Source organism: Mesoplodon bidens, assembly GCF_964165515.1.
Source record: "Mesoplodon bidens genome assembly, chromosome: 12".
Taxonomy (NCBI): Eukaryota; Metazoa; Chordata; class Mammalia; order Artiodactyla; family Ziphiidae; genus Mesoplodon; species Mesoplodon bidens.
The window spans coordinates 74827149-74846813 of record NC_138168.1 but is presented as its reverse complement, the minus strand read 5'-3'; the positions used below and the strand labels follow the sequence as shown (position 1 = coordinate 74846813).

General features: G+C 35.9%; 1 protein-coding gene across 3 annotated transcripts in view; it reads left to right on the top strand.

Annotated features, from left to right (window-relative positions):
* The window catches only part of SHPRH (SNF2 histone linker PHD RING helicase), a gene marked incomplete at its 3' end in the record, with an annotated part of 90363 nt that overhangs the window by 57363 nt on the left and 13335 nt on the right, over window positions 1-19665 (top strand). For all 3 annotated transcript variants that reach the window (XM_081251260.1, XM_081251261.1, XM_081251262.1), the window contains exons 21-25: window positions 3038-3263; window positions 4993-5136; window positions 6261-6362; window positions 9135-9206; window positions 10709-10897. In XM_081251260.1, coding sequence (XP_081107386.1) covers window positions 3038-3263; window positions 4993-5136; window positions 6261-6362; window positions 9135-9206; window positions 10709-10897 — 733 coding nt within the window. The remainder of the gene's footprint in view (window positions 1-3037; window positions 3264-4992; window positions 5137-6260; window positions 6363-9134; window positions 9207-10708; window positions 10898-19665) is intronic.

The window sequence follows — 19665 nt, the reverse complement described above, 5'->3', positions numbered from 1 at the left end:
TGCTATTGAATCCTTCTAGAGAACTTTTAATTTCATTTACTGTGTTGTTCATCATTGTTTGTTTGCTCTTTAGTTCTTCTAGGTCCTTGTTAAACGTTTCTTTATTTTCTCCATTCTATTTCCAAGATTTTATACATCCTTACTATCATTACTCTGAATTCTTTTTCAGGTAGACTGCCTATTTCATCTTCATTTGTTAGGTCTGGTGAGTTTTTACCTTGCTCCTACATCTGCTGTGTGTTTCTCTGTCTTCTCATTTTGCTTATCTTACTGTGTTTGGGGTCTCCTTTTTGCAGGCTGCAGGTTCGTAGTTCCCATTGTTTTTGGTGTCTGCCTCCAGTGGCTAAGGTTGATTCAGTGGGTTGTGTAGGCTACCTGGTGGAGGGGACTGGTGCCTGTGTTCTGGTGGTTGAGGCTGGATCTTGTCTTTCTGGTGGGCAGGACCACGTCCAGTGGTGTGTTTCAGGGTGTCTGTGACCTTATTATGATTTTAGGCAGCCTCTCTGCTAATGGGTGCGTTTGTGTTCCTGTCTTGCCAGTTTTTTGGCCTCGGGTGTCCAGCACTGTAGCTTGCTGGTCGTTGAGTGGAGCTGGGTCTTAGCGTTGAGGTGGAGATCTCTGGGAGTGCTTTTTCCATTTGATATTACGTGGAGCTGTGAAGTCTCTGGTGGGCCAATGTCCTGAAATCGGCTCTCCCACCTCATAGGCACAGGCCTGACACCCGGCCGGAGCACAAAGACCCCATTAGCCACACGGCTAAGAAGAAAAGGGAGAAAAAAAGAAAGAAAGAAAGGAAGGGAGTGAGGAAGGAAGAAGGAAGAAAGAAAGAAAGAAAAAGATAAAATAAAATTTAAAAGTTATTACAATAAAAAAATTTTAATTTTTAAAAATAAAAAAAAAAAATTGTCATATAAAAAAAAGAAAGAAGCAAGCAACCAAGCCAAAAACCAAATCCACTAATTATTACAAGCACTAAAAACTATACTAAAAAAAAAAAAAAGACAGATGGAACCCTAGGACAAATGATAAAAGCAAAGCTCTACAGGCAAAATCACACAAAGAAGCATACACATACACACTCACAAAAAGAGAAAAAGGAAAATATATATATCTATATTAAAAAAAAGGAAGAGAGCAACCATATCAATAAATAAATCTACCAATGTTAATAAACTGTAAATACTAAACTAAGATAAACATAAAACCAGAAACAAATTAGATACAGAAAGCAAACCCCAAGTCTACAGTTGCTCCCAAAGTCCACTGCCTCGATTTTGGGATGATTCGTTGTCTATTCAGGTATTCCACAGATTCAGGGTACATCAAGTTGATTGTGGAGATTTAATCCGCTGCTCCTGAGGCTGCTGGGAGAGATTTCCCTTTCTCTTCTTTGTTCACACAGCTCCTGGGGTTCAGCTCTGGATTTGGCCCCGCCTCTGTGTGCAGGTTGCCTGAGGGCGTCTGTTCTTTCCTCAGGATGAGGTTAAAGGAGCAGCTGCTTTGGGGGCTCTGGCTCACTCAGGCCGGGGGTAGGGAGGGGTACGGATGCAGGGCGAGCCTGCGGTGGCAGAGGCCAGCGTGACGTTGCAAGAGCCTGAGGTGTGCTATGTGTTCTCCTGGGGTAGTTGTCCCTGGATCACGGGACCCTGGCAGTGGTGGGCTGCGCAGGCTCCCGGGAGGGGAGGTGTGGAGAGTGACCTGTGCTTGCACACAGGCTTCTTGGTGGCTGCAGCAGCAGCCTTAGCATCTCATGCCCGTCTCTGGGGTCCACGCCAATAGCCGTGGCTCACGCCCGTCTCTTGAGCTCTATTAGGAGGTGCTCTGAATCCCCTCTCCTCACGCACCCTGGAACAATGGTCTCTTGCCTCTTAGGCAGGTCCTGACTTTTTCCCGGACTCCCTCCCAGCTAGCTGTGGCACACTAGCCCCCTTCTGGCTGTGTTCACGCAGCCAACCCCAGTCCTCTCCCTGAGGTCTGAACTCTGAGGCCCGAGCCTCAGCTCCCAGCCCCCGCCCGCCCTGGTGGGTGAGCACACAAGCCTCTCAGGCTGGTGAGTGCTGGTCAACACCGATCCTCTGTGCAGGAATCTCTCCGCTTTGCCCTCCGCATCCCTGTTGCTGGGCTCTCCTCCATGGCTCTGAAGCTTAACCCGCCCCCACCCCGTCTCTGCCAGTGAAGGGGCTTCCTAGTGTGTGGAAACTTTTCCTCTTTTACAGCTCCCTCCCAGAGGTGCAGGTCCTGTCCCTATTCTTTTGTCTCTGTTTTTTCTTTTTTCCTTCACCCTACCCAGGTACGTGGGAAGTTTCTTGCCTTTTCGGAAGTCTGAGGTCTTCTGCCAGCATTCAGTAGGTGGTCTTTAGGAGTTGTTCCACATGTAGGTGTATTTCTGATGTATTTGTGGGGAGGAAGGTGATCTCCACGTCTTACTTCTCTGCCATCTTGAAGATCTCTTCTCTAGCATAGTGTTTGATACATGGTAAATGTTCTATAAAAATGTTAGCTCTTTTTAGTAATACACTTTCTCCAACACAGATTTGAAGTCTTCATCGTTGTGTCAGGGATTAAGCTACTTAGTGAGTACATTTAGTAAAATTATTCCTATTTTACAAACATAGAAATTGAGAAAAGAGTAAGTCTGGTTGCCTCAAGAAAAAAAATATCAGCAGTGTACTTTTAGGTCATCTTGTGGTTTTTCTGTTTTATTTTTGCATGGTTGATAGTGGTGGTAATTTGTGTTTTGTGTTATTTTAATTCTCAGAGCAAGATTTTAGCCTGGAATTTATAGCCATTTTTTATTAGGCCAGGTTGCTCTCAAGAAAGCACTTGTCAAATGTATGATACCTCAAGCATTTTCAGAGTTGGTATGGTTTTACCAAAAACTTGCAGGCATGATCTTGTAGACATGACATTGAAAGATGTTGATGAAATTTTTGTTTTTGACCTTGCTTTCCTATTAGCTCTGGTAATATCATTTTTATAGTACTTGTTACCCACTGACAGTAATTACTGTGGTGGTTTCGTTCTCAAATGTCTTCAGAGTCAAAGGCCAGACTGCAATATTTGAGGAGATGATAGAAGATGAAGAAGGACTGGTGGATGATCGAATACCTACCACCAATCGGGGTCTGTGGGCAATAAGTGAGACAGAGCGATCCATGAAAGCTCTGCTATCGTTTGCAAAGTCACATCGATTTGAAGTTGAATTCATTGATGAGGGGAGTACTTCAATGGATCTCTTTGAAGCTTGGAAGAAAGAATATAAGGTAACAGTAATTTAAAACTTCCTTCCCATATTAAGAATTCTCCTCCTTTACATTAATTTTAGTTGCTACTTTCCTTTTTCTCTTTTCAGTTTTTAAAAATCTGCTTTAGAAAGTTGAGGTGTCGTAATTTATCTTTCCCTAAAATGTAATGATTGTAATGATGCATAATAAATACAATAATACTGAACAAATGAGAAGTTTCTGTTTATTAAATTACTAAAAATCATTACTAAAATGAAATTTACATGAAACCTTTTGTTTTTCCTTGAAAGTGTGTTATTCTAGTCTTAGCTTGGTCTTACACTGCTGTTCTCTGAAATCAGAGTGTGGCTTTGTTTCCTTTTTTGTTTTTTTCTTTTGCTCTGTGAATAATAACCAAACACCAACAACCTTAAAGACTGGAGAACATAATAAACATTTCTCAACATACAAGACTAGAAACCATTGCAATTAATAATGCACAAAGAGACTCTTCATATTTATACTTTAATAATTTCATCATATCATAACTCTATGCTTGAGATTCCAGAATTCATTAATTTTGAATTATTGTTTATATGTGGATTTTTTTAATCCCTTGTCCTACTTTGCAAGTGAGATGGGTGAGGAAACAAAAGAAGTGGGTTTTTTATTTATAATGTTATATTCCATTTGATATCTTTTATTTTTTTAACCTAAAGTTCTTGCCTTTTAAAGCAGGATAAAAATTTCAAGAAAGAGAAGCTGTGCTGTCTATAATATCAATTCATACATTTGATAGATTGAAGAACGATACTTCTATAGCATCAAAATCATTGGTTCATAATAATTTTTCTCTTTTCACATTACTATTCTAAAAGCAAAAGCTCATTAACACAGTTAATTACAGCAAGTCATGGAAGAGACAATACTATATACAGTGTTCATTTGCCCCTACGTTCTTCCTTTGAGCTCAGTTTAGCCACATGGTCTGTGTCAGAGGAGTGCTTATCATGCATTTCACCCAGATCGTTGTTCATTTGTTCTCCATAGTTGCAGACTAAACCCTTTAACAATAGTGTGAATGAGCTACTGCTATGCACATCAGTCAGGATCTAACTCAAAGCATAATGTTAGTTAGTGAAGAAAGCATATCAAAACATTTTATACTGATTGATAGCATTTTTATAAATTTCAGAAACATATAAAACCAGATTATTAAGGATGTATAGATTAGTATAACTCCAGCAAAAAGTACAGAATAGTAAATCCAATTCAGAATAGTGGTTACCCCATTGTTGGGGGTTGAAGGAAGAATGTGTGAGGCAAGAGAGTGATGCAGTTGAGAAGGAACACAGGCTTCCTAAGAAACTGGCATTATTCTCTTTCCTAATTCGGATGATGTGGACTCAGTTGTATACTTTAATATTCTCTTTATCATATATACATATTATTTTGAGAATGTGAAATATTTTATAATAAGTATTTCTTTAAAAAAATAAAGCAGAGATTCCACCAGTCTAGTATTGATCTGTAAAGATCTTTGGTCCTACCAAGAAATCTCAGGGTATGCTGTGTCCTGTGGAGATTATTCAGTCCCACTTCCTCATCCTAAAAATGGCCCAAGAATTGCTTGTACCTTAGACCCGTAATGAAAACACTGTGTATGTTTTAAGACCTCACTGAAGACTCTTGACCAAGGGACATCTTGGTGGTTTTAACCAGTTTTAATTATGTGCTTTACCACTGTCTGTCTTTTCTGTTCCTTCAGTTGCTTCATGAATATTGGATGGCTCTGAGGAATCGTGTGTCTGCTGTTGATGAACTTGCAATGGCTACAGAACGACTAAGAGTACGTGATCCTAGGGAGCCAAAGCCCAGTCCACCAGTTCCTCATATCATTGAACCACATGAGGTAATTTGCAAATGAATCACAGAAATGAACACAGCAAATAGATGTCACAAAAATCCAAGTTCCATAGAAGGGATAGAGTCAGGGCAGTGACGTCCTCAATAAGTAAGTGTTTCATATCTGCTCTTCGTTTGAGCCATATGAAGTTGTTTGTTTTTGTAGGCCAGAGATGAGCAATTTCATGTCTAATACATGCTTTGCATTCACTGTTTGGGTGCATTTGCATGTTTATTTGTTTCTCTCCACGTTGCATATTCATCTATTCTTGAGCACCTTTTGTGTGCCAAAACCTAAAGATATTCTTGGTCAGTTTTTAGATGTATGTCCAATTACTTCAGCTTTTTCAGAACTAAAAAAATCTCCCATAAGAACAACCAAGAACTGATTTTGCACTGTTTTCCTTTGCTAATGATGAACAGATATTGACAACTTATCGTCTGTTAAATTCCTCTTTGTATCTCAGAATTAAAAAAATAACTCCACCAACCTTTTTTCTTCATATTAAAAATATTATTTTCTTTAGAATTTGTTTTTATTCCTTTAATCTTTTAAATCTTTTTTTTTCCTATAAAGCTTGGAGACTGTAACTTAGAAAAACTTAGAAATAGTCATTATATACTATTTCACTTCATTTTTAAAATAGAATTCTCAATAAGTTTTAAGTGAAAACAAATTCCTCTTTTTTTTTTTCTGTTACTGTATTCTACTGAGGGTGGGGGCATAGAAAGTAGGAGCAGAGAGATTCTTCCCTGGATTTCTTAGAATCACTTCATTTGGATGGCCAAAGTAGCATACCATTTTATTTTTCTTTATCCCATAAATGTATTACTGAAAAATCATACACAAATAGCCTTTGGTTGATTTTTAACCTACTTCAGGTATATAGGGAAGCTTTTTATTTAAAAGAATTCTACATTGAATTTTGTCTTCTATACAGCAAAATATATATATGTTTTGAAATATGTTAATATTATCTAGTATCCCTTTTGCAAATTTTAGTTTTCACATGTAAATATGTTTTCATAAAATAGGATACTTTTTAAGAAAGAATTAAAATAGAAGAATTGTGCATGTCTAATGTAATGTAACCATCTTAGAATAAAGAAGTTGTTTTGTTTCTTTTTTAGGTAGAACAAAATCGTATAAAACTACTAAATGATAAAGCTGTTGCTACATCACAGCTTCAGAAAAAACTTGGGCAGCTTCTTTACCTAACTAACTTGGAGAAGGTATTGTTTTTAAAAGATGCTACTTTTTCCCATGCTGTATTATCAATAAACCACTTTATTGACTCCTTTCATTTAATCTATTAGTCCCCTTATTAATGGTATAGGTGTTTTTTTTAATCATTCTTTTATTTGTTTGTGTTAGTTATGTGAGTCAGAACACTAGCTATGTCTGCAATAGCTACACAGATCACAAAAGAAGATAATATCTATAGAAAATGTTATATAGATAGTGTAAAGGGTATGCAGTGTATAGTATAGCACAATGTAAACAGACTGTAGTTGCAAGCCTTGAATAGTGAAAGTATTACAACATACCACTCAGCAAAGATAAACGCATGCATCCAATAACGCACAGATTTTTTTAAATTGTTTTTTGAAACTGTGTAGTGTGTTTGGAAAGTTGCTAAATAAGAGGACATGGTAACGAATTATTTAATGTAATTCACAACATATTTTCTTAGTAGTAAGCAAAGTACTGTATTAGACATTGATGAATATAATTCCATTTTCGGGCAAGAATAAATGGGAGTGGCAGAGTAACTTATCAGAACAACATATAATAGTAGATTTTTGGATAGGGCAAATGAAGGAAAGCAGTAGACTACAATTGGTCCTGAAAACTAGTACAAAATACATTTAAGTGAATCATTAAATCTCAGCAATGACAAAATGAAAAAGTTGGACATTCTTTATAGGTAAAATAGCATAGTAGTTAAGAAGGTAGACTTTTGGACCTAGATAGTGCAAATTTGAATCATGATGCCACTATTTTCTGGATATAGGACTTTATTCAAGTTATTTTCTCTTTGTCCCATCTGTAAAATGAGAAAAGTAACACTATCTTGTAGGGCTCTCTTGAGGATCGTATGAATTAATATATGTAAGTGCTGGAGTGTTTACTGGTTTATTAAGCACTTTCTAGGTATTCACAATTAATATTATTATATTATTACTATTATTATAATGATGACTACTATTTTGGCAGGGAAAAAAGAGAAGAACTTTAAGTCAATCTCGCAAAATGCTAGCGATGGAAAAATAACATTCGGAAAAAAGGTCTTGATATTTCTGGACATGAGTTTTTAAAATATAAGATTTCTGTACTTTAAATGTGAGAGTCAAAATTAAGAGATTGTTGATGATTCTTTTAGTTATGGAACATAAGTTGATATCCTCTATATGTTGAATTATTTTTTTAATTAAAATTCCAAGGATATAATCTATGTAGGAAAACCCATTTGGCAAAAAAATATAAGAAAAAAATATTTACTCTATAAATGAAGGAAAATAAGCAATCTGCAAACTACTAAGCATAGGACAAATCCAGCCCATCACCTGTTTTTGTGAATAAAGTTTTATTGGAATACAGCTGTACTCATTCATTAAGTATTGTCTACAGCTGCTTTTGTGCTCTAATAGCAGAGTTGAGGCGTTGCAACAGAGATCATATGGCCCACAAAGCCTAAAATATTTACAATCATGCCCTTTATGGAAAAAATGCTAATTCTTACATTAAATAAATTAGAAAAAAAGAGGTATTATAAATTCTGGTAGATTGTTTACAAAATGCTATAGTAATACCTTCTCTTGCGTGCTTGCTCTTGGTTAATCCCCTCCTACACTGACTCTAGGCTTCGTCAGATGACTTGTTTTTGGCCTTGTGTCACAAACAGAGATTTGAAAAGTCCACGCACTTTGGAATTCTCCCAATCGTGTCATGTTTTGGAACTCTGAGACTATGTGAAGAAGCCCAGGTTACCTTTCTTGAGGAGCAAAAGCCTCAGCTTAGCCCTCTCCCCAGACCAGCTGGCCTACCAACTGCTAGATAGGAGTGTGGGCCGTCCTGGACCATCCAGCCCAAGCCAAATCAGTGTATCCCAAAGTAACCCAGGTGACCTGTAGCATCAGGAGAAATTCATGTTTTATTAGCCACTAAGGTTTTAGGTGGTTTGCTATGTTACCTGAAACAAATCAATAATTAACAGAGGAAAAGAACTTTTTTTAAATGCTGCATACTTTGTAGTTAATGGAATTGTCTTAACCATTAGAACTTCTGAATCCATGCACAAGTTAGCTTTTTTTTTCCTGCTTATAAGAGTCAAAGGATAATCAAGAACAATTTAGTAATCTGTGAGTCTAATTTACTTTCCTTTATGTTTTCCTCAGTTTTAAAACCTGTTCATTTGATGACTTAATTTGGAAATCTTTCAGTTTTTAAAGAGACTTTGAAAAGCTATTATACTTCAACATAATTTCCAGGCATAGATAGGTCTCAAGTCAGTAATATTTCTGGTTTCTAATTATTTGCTTTGCCTTGGTGAGATTAGAAAAAGGATACGGAGAAGAAATCAGTATTAATAAGGAGTTATGTGAATAAATGCCTCTTCCCAATGTCTTTGTTCCCATGCCAAGTGGACATGCAGAATATCTATTTCTTTATTAAAAAAATATATCTAACATGAAAGTAAAATTTGAGAATTTAGGTAAATTATCTCATATTTTGCTTTTTATTTTGCCTTCTATCATAATCACAAATACAGTAATATGGTAACTTTAACAAACTGTGTTAAAAATTGTGTCCATTTTTTTTTCACACCTTAAATAAATGTTATTTGTAAATCCCAGGAATGATAGTATTAATATATGAATTATTAGGTCATCTCAATTATTAGATTATTTTAATTGCCAGCATTTACTTTTATAAATGAGTTGTAGAACATGTAACGGCTTTTAAAATATAACTAATATATGTTTTAATTCTTTTTTGGGTAGTCTCAGGACAAAACATCAGGAGGTATTAATCCAGAACCTTGTCCAATCTGTGCTCGGCAACTGGGAAAACAGGTGAAATTATGATAAATATTACATGCATTTGTAAAATACTTTACAGTCTTCAAAGGCTTTTACATACAACTCGCCCCACCCTCAAACTTTGCATGCAAGGCAAATACTACCTCTGTCTGAAAGGTAGGGCCAAAGGTTAGCTGACAGGCTTAGTGCCAAATATGTTTGAGCAATGTTTTCCCTTAAGTGATAGGTAAAAACATATTTCTAGAATAGCTCCATCTTTTTCATTAAAGGTGAATAATTTTAAGTATTGCTTCCAGTCACTTGAGTCTGTCAGTTTACCATGGTTATTTGGTACTTGTACAGAAATATAATACGACATACACAGATTTACTTAAGTTATGACAAAGGTATAGTAACGTAGTTCTTACTTAACATTATTACTGTCTAATAGTACCAGTATTTAAAGCGCAAATAACAGCAATCCTGAGGGAATTCATATGTGATTTTTAGAAGACTATTATATCAAGTATATTTCTTTGTGAATATTAGTATACAAATGTCTATAAACTTAAGGAACTGTATTAGTTTTCCTCAAAGAGATTCTTATTTTTACTTTATGAAATGTGATTTATGATACTATAAGTTCCTACTTTGTATGATAAATAAATATATGTAATATCGGTATATTCACTGCTTTTCAAATTTTGAAAGATAAGTCTATTACTATTAAATGAGTAAAAGTGTCCTTGGCACTTTTTTCTATGGAGCTGAGAGTAGAAGCCTAAATATATGAGTTCCATATTCTGACCAGCAATAATCAGAAAGAACATATCTTTTAGTTTCCATGATTCATGGAGAAGATAAGATTTTAAAGGATATTTTATTGATAATAAATCTTAAAAGGACAGATTGGTAATGGAGGAGAAGAATAGTAATGTACAGAGACTGGCAATTTCTGTTAAAAATCAGTGATAAAAACATTTTGATAAAAATTACTATAAAAATGGAAAGGATCATGGTGTAAGTAGTTTCTTCTTTGCTTTTAGTTTTGATGAGATTCATGCAACTAGATTGTCTCAGAAATTTTATTATCTTTAACATTTCCATCTCATTTTCTATATAATAAACGCTTTAACATGTGAAAATGTAAATCTGCTTATTACTAAGTTGTGTAGAATATATTGAATATGACATTATGTCCAAATTAATGTTGTAGTCAGTCTATCCTGTTACTCTACTGTGAGAGTGCTAAAGAGTAATTTGCATTTTTCCTAAATGCTGAAATGAGAACACCAGCATCTTACAAAATAATGATGACTGACTATTATCCTCCTATTAGGGTGAACAGAACTAAAGACTATGAAAGCTTAGTCTGGTTGGACTAAAAAAATAGTTAGTTTAAAAGTATAACTTAGTTTTTATGACTTAAAGGATATTTATATCATGAAATAGTTAGGAAATGAAATTATGACTCTCTTCTTTTAATATGTTTATAGATTGGAAGGCATCTTTGATAGCATCTCACTGAGGCATATTCTATGTGTTTTCTTTTTTAGTGGGCAGTACTGACCTGTGGGCACTGTTTCTGTAATGAATGCATTTCAATTATTATCGAACAGTACAGCGTGGGGTCTCACAGGAGCTCCATTAAGTGTGCCATCTGCCGCCAGACCACATCTCATAAAGAAATCTCGTATGTCTTCACCTCAGAGAAAGCCAGCCAGGAAGAGGACATCCCTGTGAAGGTAAAGTCGGTTAAGAACATGTAGATGCAGAGTCAGAGCAAAATAATAGGAACCAGTATCTGGCAGTGAGAGCATCAAAATCAGAACACGGCTGGCCCAGTGACTATGGAGCAACCACTGTTGTCTGTCTGTAGATACACTGCCTGAAAGCCTCAGCTTTACCGTCCACTCGTTCTTCATGGGAGGAACACAAGAAAGCTTTTTCAAACAGAGTGAGTTAGTAATAGTTAAGCCCATCATGGCAAAAAAAGTAACATCTTAGAATTCCAGTCCCTTACTACTTGTGCAGTGTTTCTGTCCATTACAAATTGATAGAGCTCTGGTTAAATTCAAGGTTTCTTTTTCTTCATTCTTCCATTCAGCCCCGGGTATCAGGAAAAAAAGATGTGCCCCACCAAATTGAAGGATAAAATAAGTTGATTATTGAAGTTAGTGAAGACTGTCACAAGAAGGAGGTAGTGCACGTTTAGACGGCGTGGATTGGTATTTCAGAGTATAGCCAAAACTTCACTTTATTTTCCTAATTTTTTTCCCATGCTTCATTCAGAACTTTAAGAAATAAGACTATAATTTAAAATCCAAATAGGATCTGTAACTGGACTTTCTGCCTAAGGGGTATTTATTTAATGAGAAGCCTCTACTAGACTTTTTTGTTCTTTGTTTTACTTAAGCATGCTTTTTTTTCTCTCTCTCTAACCAAACTTAGACAAAGGACAACTCAATGTATGAGTATAGTAGGGAATATAGGCCAGAAGGAGTGGTTGGGAGAATGGGGCAGCTGGCTCATAAGCAAGAGGTAGTAGAATATTTTTCATTCATTTCTTCTCCTTCTGGGTCGCTGATGCTCTCTGCTCACTTATTTTCAGGGTTGTATTTTGTGAGTAGAATTAACCACAAGTTGAAGCTGCCAGGAGTTAGGCAGTTGTTAGGATGCTCCCTCCCGAGAACACTGGAGTTCCATTAAACAATATCTAATTGCTATTTATGCCCACTGTCATTTGAGTAAAACCTGAAAATATCATTCACAGTGCTCTCAAGTGTGTTGAGGTAAACAAAATCCCAAAATTGGGATGAACTTTCATTCATTCATTCTTTCCATACATGTTTACTGGACACATACTGTATGCCAGGCAGTGTTCTGGGCCTCACAGATGCAACACACACTCATGAATAAAACAGGTATGATTGCTGCCCTCATGGATTTTACATTTTGGCAGTCGGGGGAAAGAGTTTGAGTTGAGGCAGAAAGCACAGACATTAAGCAAATAATTGACGTGATAAGCACTACAAAAGAAAATCAAACCTGGCTTCTCTGAGGGAATGGCAGTTAAGTAGATGTCTAAAGGATGAATGGATCAGCCAACCTAGAGAGAGAGAGGAAGGTGCAAGACAGAAAAAAACAAACAACCAAAAATCCCAGTATGTGAATAGGTCTGAGACAAGAAGAAACTCAAATGGAGCTGAGTAGCTGTGGTGTAGAAAACACAAAGGAGAATGGAATGAAATGAGTCTGGAATCCAAAGAGGGGCCCGATATTGAAGAGCCATCTGAGCATCTGAGAATTTTCTTTTCATGTAAAGAAAGCTATTAACATGTTATATGTTAAAAGCAGAGGAGTATCATGATCAGACTTGGATTTTTAAAAGATTCCTCTTGCTACAGTATGGAAATTAGATTAGCAGGAATAGAAAAGACTAGAGTAGAAAAAAATTTGGAGAGACCAGTTGAGGAGGCTACAACAGTAGTGATGGTGGCTTTGATTAGGTTGGTGGCAGTGGAGATGCAAAGAAGTAGATATATTCAGGAGATGTTTGGAGTAGAGTTGATGAATGAGATACAGTATCAGAGGGGTTGATGAAGAAGGAGATTTCGTAGGTGACCCCTGGTTTCTGATGTGAAAAATCAGGTGGCTAAAAGTACAGTTACTATATAAGGTACTTGGAAGAAGGGTACATTTAGATATACTATATTTGAAGTGCCTAAGACATCCATGTAGAACTTTCCAGCAAAGTGTTAATATGTGGAGCTGGAGAGAGAAAATTCAGAGACATTAGCATAAGTGATCTTTGAAGCCATGAAAGTGTATGAGCTGGCCTAAGGAAAGAAACATATAATTTAGCTTCAGATCAGGTCCTGCAGCACTCCATAGCTTTAAAAAAAAAATGGAATCAAGGGAGAGGAGCTGAAAAAGGAGACCAAGAAAGAGCAACTAGAGGCATAGGCAGTCCTGGAGAACATGCTGCCAACAGAGGCCACGGAAACTCGGCTTCAAGGAGGAGGCAGTTATCAGCTGTATCCCTTGATGCTGAAGGTGGCTCAGCTACAAGATGGACTAATTTGGCTACTGAAGGTCATTGAAAAGGAGCCCTTTCGGTGGAAATGTATTAGCAAAAAACAGATCGGGAGGGAATGAGAATTGAACAGGAAATGAATAGGTCAAGAGAGGAACATGCCCAACTACTTCATAAATTTAGCTGTGAAGTAGAAAAGTGAGTGTCGTAACCAGAAGGGGATATGAAGTGCAGAAAGGCTTTGTGTTTTTTTGTTTTATTCTGTTTAATATAAAAGATTATTGAGCATGTTTAATCTTCAATAGAGAAGAATAGATTGAAGATATAGGAGAGAAAAGGGATAATGCATAATACAAGATTCTTGAAAAGACAGGGAGAGTGTTGATATGTAGAGAGAAAGTGGAGATCTCATTGAAATCGAATAACTAACAGGTGTAGGTTGGGCTATTGCACAACCAAGCTATAAGGGTAGGGGTCCTTATCAGAGAATAGGAGATCTTTTATTATTATTATTATTGAAATATAGTTGATTTACGATGTTTTGTTGGTTTCAGGAGTACAGCACAGTTAATCAGTTATACATATACATATATCCACTTTTTTTTTTTTTAGATTCTTTTCCCATATAGGTCATTACAGAGAATTGAGTAGAGTTCCCTGTGCTATAGATTAGGTCCTTATTAGTTATCTATTTTATATATAGTAGTGTGTATATGTCAGTCCCAGTCTCCCAATTTATCCCTCCTCTCCCTTCCCACCCCCGGTAACCATAAGTTTGTTTGCTACATTCATGATTCTGTTTCTGTTTTGTAAATAAGTTCATTTGTACCATTTTTTAGATTCCACATATAAGTGATATCATATGATATTTGTATTAGTCCTTTCCAGAGGGACAGGTTTTCGGTACTCCAGATGTGACTGTAGAAGTGGGTGACTCAAGTGAGGTGGAGGAGAAAAGGTGGTAGAAGCTGAACCAATGAGATCTGAATGTTGAATAGGTGGTCCAAGTGGACGGTATATAATGTCCAGAGTTAGTATACTTTAACCTATTCACCACACAAAGAACTGCTTTCCTTTTCAGTCCCCCTCCCCTTTTCCTCCTACTCTTATAGTTTCTTTCTCCTTTACCTTCCCATAAAAAGTCTTTTTTAGCCTTTTCTTCTTCCCTTTTATCTTTTCCTCTGGCCTCAGGCATCCCAAGGGCCACAGATAGCATTAACGGCCTAAGCAGGGCTGCTGACCCTTAGGCGAAAGCATTCATCAGAGTGTGGGGAACAAGCATAAGAAAGAACTGCTGTGTCAGGCTTCATGCCATAAGGTTTAGGAAGTGATTGCTCTGGCTACCAGTAAACAGCACAGCCTCTATGAAACTGAGTCATTGAGCCCATCAAACCCAAACACCTGTTCATTTTATGGCAGCTTTCCTAGGCACCCAGGAGAGAGATCAGGACAGTTACATTTGCTGTCCTGTTGGGACAGGGATATCTGTACAAATACTGTTTATTATGTTCTGACTTCTTCCTGTCTTTCATGGGTATTGATAAACACATGAATTAATTGAAGGATCTTGTAAAAAAATTAAAAGCATACAGAATTCACTAAAGTTAATTTCTCTTTTTGATGCATAAATACTTACATTTCCTTTTCATTAAATACATGACTGAATATTGTACTTACTATGCAAGCAAGTTTTATCACTTTTCCACATTCTCACATTGCTTCTTGCTACATTAACTTTTGTTTTCTGTCTGCCACTTCTGCCTTCTGCTGCCTGTCACATTTCTGCCACCTTCTCCTTAAAGCATGTGCTTATTGTTTTCTCAGACTCTCACTGTACTCTGACCATCTGAAACTACCCCACTAAATGGTCACATCATCTGTCTTGTAGTTGAGGGATATAAAGATGACTCTATATGAATAATGAAGGCATTATTTTGAAATTTTATAAATATCAGTTCATACTATTCCTAAACTTAGGGGTTCTTTTTTATTGTTGGTTATCCAATCCCTGATTTTTATTAAACACTCCTGAGAATTAATTTTTTATTTCATTAAAGTTTTTATCTGAAATGTTTATTTTACTCTAAGCATTCATGTCAAGGCTCTCGGACATAGCAAACAGTGTAATATCATACATGGTGCTTAATCATATAGCTGATCTACGACAAAAGATATTTGGAGAACATAAAAATAGAATTAAATAATATAAGACATTTTTTTCTACTGGTATTTCACAATGTAAGGAATTCTATTGACTGACCATATAAATAAAATGAGTAAAATGTTCATTAGTGGATTAGTGGATGCATTTAAGTTAAAGACTGTATCTACCCTAACAGCAGTGTGACAGTATTCCTGAATGACCCTTGGAACCTACTGGGCATTTCACAAAGTAAACAAAATTCCCCCTGCAAGTCCTGACAGCTGCCAGGCATTTTAGAGGGTGAAGTAGGCCTCCTGGCAGAACATATGCCCCACGTGGCCTGTTCCCCGTGTCCTCAGTTTGGCTAGGTTTCATACAAAGCATTTTTGTCAGTGGAAACCGTGACCCCATAAAGGACATGATTCTTATGTCATAAGTTTCTATCCAGGAGAAAATACATGGATATAGCCATAGCAAAGCCTTCCCACCTGTCCCACACACACCACAGTGCTTCATCTTCTCAAACTTTTGAGTGTCTAATAATCAAGTGGTCTGCTTTTTAAAATAAAGAATTTTTTCAGGATCCATTGCCATAAATTTTAACTCGTTAGATCTCGGATCTGGTCCAGGAATCTACATTTTTAACAAGCAAATCTATTGCTAGTAGAGATGTTTTATACAGCCTTTTTGTAGAGAAAAAAAATACTGTATTTCTACATTAAAACTCTCAGAGAAACCTAGTAATACCATGTGTCATATTCTACTCTGTGTAGAATCCTGTTGTTTCCTTTCTGTTTTTCTCTTTTCCTTTTTCTTTTTTTTTTTTTTTTTGACTTTTTGTTCAGTTGATTCAAAGGTGACTTGTGAAGTCTGTCTTGTACTTTCTTAATACAATTAAAATATCTGGGTGGAATAAAACTATAAAATTCTGACTGAGTTTAAAGTTGACATAAAATAATTTGGTAAATATAATCCACAAGTGGTTATATTTAAATATGCTTATCTAAATATTTTCATATAAGATGTGTGATATTATCTTATAATATTAACTGGTAAATTAATATTATGTATAATATAATATTAATGTATAGTGTAGTATTAATACATGAATATTAACTGGTAAATTTAGAACACAGTTAAGTGTTTTTGTTAGAAAATGTCATGAATAAATATAATTGCAAAACACCGTCTCTATTCACGAGCCAAGTTAGCTCTTGAACTGTTAGTGAGTCTCATGTTGTAGTTAGCAATAGCTTGCAATAAATTGAACATACAGTAAAGGCTTCTAAGATATAAACTATAAGTTATTTTTATGAACACTTTTACTGTGTGGAGTATAAACTCCATTAAAATGTGGAAAAGACATTATTCATGAGGTGAGGACTTTTGTTTCATTCGCTACTGTATCCCTAGTATCTAGAACGATGCCTGGCATGTAAGAGGTACTCAGTGGATGGATGGATGGATGGATGGATGGACAAGTAAACCACTGATTAGTATTTACATATAATATCCCCGAAAACCTTTGGCTCCAAATAAAATTTTTAACTTTTTTGCAATTGCTAACTTTATCTCTTTGAAATAATCATTCAAAGTATTTTAAAGAACAGGATAATATTTTTGTGGCTAAATGCACTTGTAAAATTTCCCACATAGGCTGCCTGGATGGAGTTTCTGTTGAACTTTATTCAAGTAACATGTGAAGAACCCAACCCAGGCATATGCTTGAAAAGTATTCCTACTTTGTGAGATCAATCATACAAGCTGTGTAACTGCACTAAATTTTATCTGTCACTATCAACATGGATTTTTAGCATGGTGGACAGGTGCAGACAGAAATAAAACAATGCTAACAGATCTTACTCAGCAGGAACTACTATGGACAGCACAGGCAAATTGAAAGAGTTAGCTCTGCTTCAAAAGGAAAAGTCCAGAATAAAAGTAATGAAAGTCAGAAAGTACTAAGACAGGAAATGACTTCCTCTATACTAAACAATAGGAAACAGATCAAGTTACAAATCAGCAAGGAAACCTAAAGAAAAATCTATGATCTATCATACAACTGATTAGAGATCACAGTTCTTTTGGTGGGGGGGAGGCAGGGCTAAATTGTGTAAATTTGTCTTTTTTAAAGTGATGTTCTTCAGTTAAATGAATCTTCAAAAAAATCTCTAATCTCAGGATCTTTGATTCTTGTAGTAAGTTTAAAAGATTGCAAAAAACCAATACAAGTAATAACTGGAAGATTTAAATGTTATCCCTGCTCTGTTTCAGATGTGATTGTCCCATTTCTGACGAGGCTGAAACTTCTTCTCCGGGGCAGCTAGCACAGGTTAGGCATCCATTTGACCCTAGAGCAGTGAGAGGTACTGCAGGTACAATAGCATGCAGCACTAGGGTAATGGCATAATTCAGAAGACCAGTTCACTTGTGATAAACACAATCCCAATTGTATCACTAATGTAGTAAGTTTAAAAGGTCCCAGAATTACAAGCCTCCCACCCATTCCCCTAAAACCCTTATTCTTCTGTAAGAAATCAGGGTAAACAGAAAGTGTAATATTTTTTAGTAGAAGTAATTTGCACAAAAGAATAAAAAATTCAGAATAAAACAAATGCCATACAGTGAAAAGTAATGTTCTTCATTCTTCCTTCTTTGCCTATTTCTATTGCCAATTTCTATTTTTAGTTATAGAGATCACCTCTGTGACTTTCAGTAATACACATAAATTTTGTTTCTTGAAGTACTAGCTGTAGACAGTACCTGCTAATAGTCCTCACTTCAAAAGAGGAGGAAATTACTGCATCTATTCTTCCTTCATTCTTTCTTTTCCCTTCCACATTCTAATTTTTGTTATAGTATCATTTTTATATTATAATGTTTATACTTTCATGTTTTGTTATCTAATTGTAGATGTGACTTCCATATCTAAAAAAAATCAGTAAATGGGTGTACAATATTATAATATAAATACTTTTCATTATAGAACCAAGCAGAGTGATTGAAGTCATGCAGAAAGGAATGTAATCCTAATCCTCTCTCATTTAAACTTTGCTTTTCAAGGAAGAATCTTCTGAATACCCCAGTGTAGTAGAAGTTCTCATTTTTTTAGCTAGCTTCCTTCATTTCTGTGTCAACCTTATCTGGCACCATTATTCATGTAATCCTCATTCTACAATTCTTTTTTCACTGTGATCTACTGCATCAAGAAATTTTAGCATGATAAGCATGTGAACGGAAAATCAGAGTTTTTACACTTCTGAAAATGACTTCATTCTGCCTTCACTTTAGAGTCATAAGTGACTGGCAACCCCCATACTGTAAGACATTATTTGACATGTTTTATATGTATTAGTGTGTATGTATTTCATATGTGTGGAATATATATAATATATAAACATATATACTAATATATCATATATTAATATATTATAAAGATACATTAAAGATAATATATAAGTATATAGTATCTATAAAATCCCTAAGGATTTAGTCTGCCTGTTGACATAAAGTAGCCTATAAACATGAATATTCTCTCTGATGTTTGATGAAAAATAAGACTCAGTACATTCATCGTCTCCATTGTGTTGACATTTTTCTGATGTTCCTCTGAACACAGTGGCCACTTTAGCCCTTAATTCTGCCAGTGGAGCTGAGCGTGACCATGAGAATCCATATATATTACAAAGAAAAAGGAGTGGGAGAGCAATGTGGACAGATTAGGCAAACAGAGAAGATAAAAGGGGCCAAAGGAAGGACTAGACTGGTGAAGAAGCGATATAATGGGCAACAACCCATTGGTTCAGAGTCATGGATTGCCAAGCCCTGCTTCAGAGTTCCCAGTTTTCAACAATAACTTTCCAGTCATAGAGAGCACTATTTTTCTTTTATTTATATAAATCAAGTAGAAGAAGTGCTTTGCTGCTACAGTTGAGAGGTGCCATAACTGTTCTCCTTCCTTTCCTTCCTTCCCTAAATAAGGAGTCTCAACAGATAGAAAATAGATGTGAAGGGAATAGGGTGAAGCCAGCTACAGTATGTCTTCTATGCTATACTCATGGATTTTTCCTATTGTTCCCTCCTCTTTCCCCAATAACAAGACTTCAGAGAAAAAAGCAGTACCTCAGTCTAGAAACATTGGTAAAATATTTAGACCTATTTTGGAGGAGAGGGGTTGATCAAAGTCTAAATCAAATACTACTTGATTGCTTTATTAGAATTCTTTGTCTCCTGAATATACAATGGAAACAAAACTGAATTTTCCATCCTTTTAACACATTTAACACATTTAGCTTTTAACTCAAAGTTTAGGTTCTCAGATTTTAACAAGAGCC